Source organism: Gymnoscopelus braueri (genome assembly GCF_963280865.1).
Source record: "Gymnoscopelus braueri genome assembly, chromosome: 21".
NCBI classification, from domain to species: Eukaryota; Metazoa; Chordata; class Actinopteri; order Myctophiformes; family Myctophidae; genus Gymnoscopelus; species Gymnoscopelus braueri.
The window spans coordinates 24,304,045-24,311,300 of record NC_137623.1 but is presented as its reverse complement, the minus strand read 5'-3'; the positions used below and the strand labels follow the sequence as shown (position 1 = coordinate 24,311,300).

General features: G+C 40.7%; 1 protein-coding gene across 1 annotated transcript in view; it reads left to right on the top strand.

Annotated features, from left to right (window-relative positions):
• Positions 1-2,182: 2,182 nt before the first annotated feature.
• vill (villin-like) overlaps positions 2,183-7,256 on the top strand; it is a 28,881-nt gene continuing 23,807 nt past the window's right edge. The window contains exons 1-4 of the mRNA XM_080418147.1: positions 2,183-2,325; positions 5,782-5,862; positions 6,053-6,127; positions 7,136-7,256. The exon at positions 7,136-7,256 is cut by the window's right edge and continues 82 nt beyond it. Coding sequence (XP_080274273.1) covers positions 5,791-5,862; positions 6,053-6,127; positions 7,136-7,256 — 268 coding nt within the window. The 5' untranslated portion in view covers positions 2,183-2,325; positions 5,782-5,790. The remainder of the gene's footprint in view (positions 2,326-5,781; positions 5,863-6,052; positions 6,128-7,135) is intronic.

Here is a 7,256-nt window from a genome sequence, read left to right as displayed (position 1 = left end):
AAACCCAAATAAGCAACTATACACTTTAGAAACAAGCCCAAAAAGAAAACGCCAATATTTACAAGCAACTTTACAGAAAAACAATCCCAATGTCGCTTATAATAAGCAGACCTGGCAACACTGATAGTGACCATAGCATCCACAGCTGTGGATTAGGAATTAAAGAGCCTGCTGCTCAAGCCCCTCTGAAGAGTTATTTTCTTACTTTTTCACTTTCAATTGAAATATGCTTGGTTTGAAGAGCACTGAATTGTTTAGACGATGAGCTCAGGAATCAAATCCAAACATGCAAACCCTTGGCTTAAGGTAAGAACAAATTGAGCACTATTTTCAAATATATATACATTATATTATTATATATTATATTATTTGATAATTTGGCCAATGTTTGACCACCACTAGTTTGTTGATTACTTTCAATGCAGTAATGGGCTTTAGTCTTTTTCTTTTCTTTCTTTCTTTTTTGTCTCCGCCAGGCTGAAGGCATGACCGAGACTATGTTTTGCACCCTGTCTGTCCGTCCGTCCGTCCGTGTGTCTGTGTGTCCGTGCGTGTGTCCGTCTGTCTCTCCGGCACCGTTGGCCTGATCGCAGCGAAACTGCACGCACACACACTCCCTGGATGCCAGAGCAGAACCTCTGCCTCGATTTTTTTAAGATCGGCCGGTTATAGTGCTACCTGGAGGCAGATTTTTGCTGTGTGCCTCAAAATGCCTCAAATCATGAATGCGGCGTCTGATTGCCGTGAAAGGCAGAGGAAGAAATGCCACCCTTTTCACATTGGCCTATTATAGCGCAACCAGGCGGCCACAATAACCGACCTGACCTGGCGGAGACCTGTGCTCTGAGGAGCACTTTTTCTAGTTTTCTTTTTCTTTCTTTTTATTAAAAATGTCTAAAAAGCCCTTAAATTGTCACTTCACTGTCATCTGGGGACCCCCCCCCCAAAATCATCTGGGGACCCATGACCCCTGGGAGGTGGAGCACAACACCTACCATCAGCTCCCAGTACTTACCGTGTGTCTCAGTTACCCACGCCGTGCATCTCATACACTGAGTTGGCTGTGTGCCCAGGATCAAACCCAGAACCATTGTGGTCCATATGAGACTAGGAGAGTTCTCCCCCTGACTGAGCTACCCACCCAGACACGTTGATTAGAGCCTAATGGTCTGTTAATGAAGACGAATAGTTTATCAGCTCTGCCTAAAAAAACATTATAAACTAGTAGAGCAAAGCCTTAAGGTTTCCCTTTGCTTAATGGTTTCTATCAGATGTTTTCCCATCAGGACCTGATGAGTATTTTTGATTTTTATGTTCTAATGGTCCTCTCATCTTAAGGCTTCCCTAGAGAAGCTGATAGAGGCAAGTGAACAATAATTATAACACTAAAGAAACGTAGGATTGATGAGTGAGCTATTTGTGCTATTGATTCATGATTCACACATAATGCAATACAAAATATAGCCTAAGGAGTTTTAATTATATTTTATTATTGGACCTCATACTGTTTGCAGCGAAATCTGTCTGATTCACTCTGTTTTACTTACACAGTAGTAGCCTAAGTAAAGTATCCGAGGATCTTGATATCACTAGAGTATACTCTAAACAAAAATGGTGCTAAATAGCACCAAAAGTGGTTCTTTGGCTCATAGCACCTATCTACCTTTGAAATGGTGCTAGAAACTAAGGTTCTCTGTGGTTTCTTCAGCTTAGTTTGCTAGTTTTTGATAGTAATTCTGTAGGAGTTGTACAGAAAATCTATAGTTAGGTGGAAATGGGTGTGGATTTGCATCATGGGAATGGCAAGGAATCCAAAATTTTGATTGTATGACATACAGTTCAAGAATTATAGGCCAAAATGTGAAGACGACGTGCTGATCAGTCTAGTATTTTGGGACATTACTCATTGACATTACCTTCAGACAAACAGTCAGCCACACACATACAGGCACACAGGGACCTGTATGTGGAGATAACCTGGGTTCAAATTGGCTCATGTACAGCTTGAGCCCAGGAAATGTAGATGATTTTCACATGGATCCTGAATCTTTGATGTACACAGAAACGTGTCGCGCTTGAGAGCCTTTATTTATTGAGGCATTTTGGAAATAATGTGTGTGGGAGAGAGTTGCTCACTTGTGGTATTGTTAGCAAAGAGACTGAGGGAAGTGCAGGTGTGTTCAGACCTGGGTGGATACACCCAACCCTCTCAGCCACACACACACACTCGAGCAAAGCAAGAGCAGCCAATACTTTACTATCCTTATTCCATACCCACATCTACAAGAGAATCCCAGACTCGTCTATCTAGCAAACCTTCACCAGGTAAGATCCATGATGGCATTGTCGTCAATAACTTACATTTGAGGTGATCAAATACCACTTATCAGAGCATTTTTAAGAGGATCATACTTTCAATTTATGAAATGTAATATCTTGTTATGTTCACTGCATATTAGAATGCCTAAAAGATAAACCATTATGCTTTTAATCATGTCACACTGTTAATACATGCTGTATACGAGCTGGAGCAGAATATATATATATATATATATATATATAGGGTACATTTACTGTATTCATGGAGCTCATTGTCTAGTCTATGGAGAGACTGCAGTCAAAGTGATGTGAAACCAGTCTTTCCTGCCAGACTAATGGATGTGCGGTTGAAAGAAGAGAGAATCGACCATGTTGGGTCCTCAATTTATTCCTTCACAAATGATTTACTGCTGATGCCTTGCTCTTCGGCAAATCAATGCCAGTGATAGTCAGAGAGGGATGTTCATTCCCGTCCACATCCACTTTTTTTTTTCAGCTTATTTGCAAAAGTCAAATGACAACATTCGGGTCACAAAGACGCCTTTGTGATCCATATCCTGCCACCTGCCATTCACCTTAAATAGATGATGTAATTGAGTCAACCCAGCTAAGTCGTGCATTGATTGTGTTTATGAAGAACGTCAATAGCTACACAGCAAATAAGTTGTGGTTGATTTTTGTTTTACAGTGCCAAACCTGTGAGATGTATAGTGACCATGATGGGACAATGAAAGCATGTTATTCTTTTGGGGGTATTTTTTATATTTATGTTTAATAGTCACGCCCAGTTCTCTAGCCACATGACAGTAGATTGCTGAAATCCATGAATAGGGTAGGTGGGCGTTCATAGCAGTAGTAGGACAAATAGGAGCTGTTTGAAAAATCTCTAACACAACTTAGTTTGGGGTGTGTACTGTAGCATTTCAATTTGTCACATTTTGTAGTTGTACACGTTAGATAAATTATTCTAATACTGACTGTGTACAGTATGTCTGGTTGCCTTTTTTTTTTCTCTCTCTCTCTCTCTCTCTCTCTCTCTTTCTCTAGCGCTCTCGCTCTCTCTCTCTCTCTCTAGTGCTCTCTCTCTCAGCTTCATATTCCGAGCAGAAACACAACAGTCACATTTGCCTGTCAGCCCAAGCCCTAAATTATTTGACCTCTCTGTTGTCGCTTTTATTTGCTCTTTGAGTCAACTCTTTATCTGATAGTTTTGGATGCCAGTACTGGGTGCACTGACAAATCCCCAGTGTCAATTTAACTCTGAGAGTGTAGAAGTGGACGAGTGAGGGTTAAATTGAAACTCAGGATTTTGCAGTGTGGATAGTTACTAATAAGCGGGTGTGGTTTTACATCCTGGTAGATCTCACTACCAGGATAACCGAGGTGATCTCACTCACCTCACACCACCTCAGTCCATCAATCAACCTCTGTGGCAGCCATTTAGCTTCATATGATTGATGGCAAATCATTTATATGATCATCATCATACAGTACATCAGCGGTTCTCAAACATTTTCATGTCAAGGACCCCCATTTCAAAAGGGTTTGTGCTAGGGACCCCCATTAGGGAAGTTGTTTGTTCGATTGAACATTCAACTATCCATAGCCTGTAAGTGGAAAGAGTGAAACCTATGATCTGAATATAGTCTCTCATTGGGCTAATCTCACTCTAATAGTTGAATTTCAATCTGGTGTCCCTATTTTGGCCATGTCATTATAGGCAGAAATGTTCAAAAATAGCTCAAATAGCCGAGTTTGTGGAGCCTCTATTTTCGGTATTTCTGATTCAATCTAAGATGGGCCTTAAATGGGTTCCTCATTTTGCTGGGGACCACCAGGGGCGTCCCCAGACCCCACTTTGAGAACCAATGCAGTAAGTCTACGTAACTGCCATGAAATATAGCTGCAATGCCTTTTTATTTTTTAAAGCAATGCCTCTGTCTGTATACTGTGATCATAAATTCAACAGCCCTTAAAGGAGTAGTTCACCCCAAAAATGTCTTATTTTCTATCAATTACACACACCATGAAGCCTTGAATTCATGGCGATTTTTTTTGTTTTTGTCACATTCCTAAGCCAATAATTGAATGACCGGGTAGCTGCTCAGTAGGCGACTCAATTGAGTAGGAGACTCAATTGAGTCTCCTACCGGCGTCATGGCGTGTTTGTCATGTTTTTGGGTGAACTACTCCTTTACAGTGCATTGTACCATACTGCATATATGAATCCTGTATTCTCATTCAGATCATGTTGCAACCAGTGTGACATCGCAGCAAGCCTATTTTCCATGCAGCAGTTCACCGCAGAGCTTGTGTTGTTTGCACAGTGAGTGGCACACAGTGTTTGCTTATCGGCACAGTTGTGTCTGATATGTGACACAAGAGGCAGTTAAGCGCCACTGATTGCGGATTGTGTGTTGCTATAGCGGCATGCTGACACTCGTTAGCAGGATTAGAGGTGTGTCACTGTAGGAGTTCCCTATAGTCTTTTGAGACGGTTCGCGTGTCATCTCTGAGCCATCTGCTTCTGATGAAAAGCCACATGGCTGACTGATGAAGATGAATGAGGTGGGGATGTGATTGTCACAATGTCAATGGCATTCAACATTTCCCATTTACAGACTTGAGGGAAGTTAGTAATGAATAAAATGGGTTCTGTAATGCAGCGGTTCTCAAACTTTTTCATGTCTTTGAAAAGATATGCCAGGGATTTTTACGGCTCTATAGCAGTGATTTTCAACCGTTTTAATTTCTAGGACCCACAGTTTTACATGCATTACGCTACAGATCCCCATTTAATGGCATTTTTATCTCTTGGACCCCAATTTATATCGTAAAGTCAATGTTAATTTAACTCTGAGAGGGCACAAATGGAACCAAATGGACCTGTTATGGTCCATTTGGTTCCATTTGTACACTCTCCGAGTTACAGACCCCATAAGGGTCCATTTGGTTCCTAACTATCTATCATTTAGCTGGGGACCCCCTGGAACTCCCCCAAGGACCCCTAGGGGTCCCCGGACCCCACTTTGAGAACCACTGCTCTAATGTGCTTGAAAGTTGGGAGGATTATGAGTCAATCAAATTTGTATTGACCTTTTATTTATTCAGGGAAGACCATTGAGAGCAAGCTCTCTTTTTCAAGGACGCCCTGAGTACAACATGATCACAACAACACGTACAAAAAAACAATACCATTTTAAATAAAGTGCAAAAATTAAAAAATTAGGGACAGAATATGTTTTGAAATGCTTACAGTACTCACATAGTCGTCCAGAAAGGAGAGCCTCATCCTCCTAGACCTCTGTGTGTGACTTATGCATATCTTATTATAATAGTATATATTTCTCCCTACAAACTTTGCAGACAGGAATATACTGTACGTGCATATGAAAAAACAACGTCTCACTTAACCATCTCAATGCTGTCGTGTACCATGTCGTGTTTGTATACATGTTTCAGCTGAACGGAATGGCTGATGTGACTCCAGATGCCTTTGCGAGCGTCAGGCGACAGCCAGGCCTGCAGATATGGACCATCAATGTGAGTCAACAAACAAAGCCAAGCAAAAATGTGCATACCCACTTTAATTGGTCACACTGCTCTCCGTTAACGAGAACGCCATGTGCCGTGGAGGTTTTGTAGGTGGCACATCTCTTTAGCTTTTAATTGGATTTTAGTCACACTTGCTTGGCGTTGTTTCATTGTGTCATTCATTGTTGTTGTCGTTCAGAACATGAAGATGGTGCCTGTTCCAGCCCAGGGCTTTGGCAACTTCTTTGAGGGGGATTGCTACATTGTGCTTTATGTGAGTAAAGTCCTGGTTGATTTCCCCAGGGAGTACACTGATGTTATAGTGTTGACGCTCCGCATTAAAGCCCCAGTCACTGATTACTAAACAAATGGATAGCTCCACCACCAAAAATAGACAGCAGCAGTGGAGACATTCTTTATTTATTCTCTGGGTGTGATTTATTTTAATTTTTTATTATTTGCTGTATGGCTATTTGTTTATGATGATGGGCCTGTATAATCATCGGCGTAAAGCAGACCTATACATTTTGAATTATGATGGGATAAATGTATTTTATATCCACATAAATCAAACTCTTTAACAATGTGTGACCATTGAGCCCTTTAAAGGTTCTATGACATTCATTTTCACTTTAAAAAAAAAACGTTTTTTGGGGGGGTTTGTAGACAAAAAAAAAAAACTTTGAACATTCAGTGAATGTCATGAGACCTTTAATGATGGTATCTCATCTAGCTTATATGAATGTACAGTTACTGTATGTGTGATAGTGTGTGTTTAACTCTGAGAAGGTCAAAATGGACCGTTCCATTTTCACACTCTCAGAATGTTAGACTCAATAGACTGTGCTTGATGTGGTTGTCACTCTAGATCCTGTTTCCCAAACAGTCGGTCGGGACCCACAACAAATTTTTATGGGTCACAAGTAAACAAATATCCCTATATTTCTTCTTGTTTCCTATACATTTTGTTTATGATTATTATTATTTCAAAACATTAAAAAAAAACAATATTTTTCATGAATTAGAAGCAAATTCAATGTTTTTTCAAAATAATTTCATACGTTAAAAAAATTATTTAATTTAATAAGTTAATCAAATAATCAAAGATATCCCATAAATTAGAAAACAAATGTTTAACGAAGTAGTGAAAATAGCCGATCTACAAGCACCCCCGTTAGGTGCTTGTAGATCGGCTATTTCCACTAGTTTGGGTCTCCCGGGAGAGACATCAAATTTCTATTTTGGGTCTCGATCTAAAACGTTTGGGTACCACTGCTTCTAGATAAGCCAGAACAAGAACTCGACTCAGAGTACGGTGGACCTCCACTACTGGATAGGGAACGCCTCGTCCCAGGACGAGCAGGGAGCGGCAGCCATCTACGTCACCCAGCTGGACGAGTACC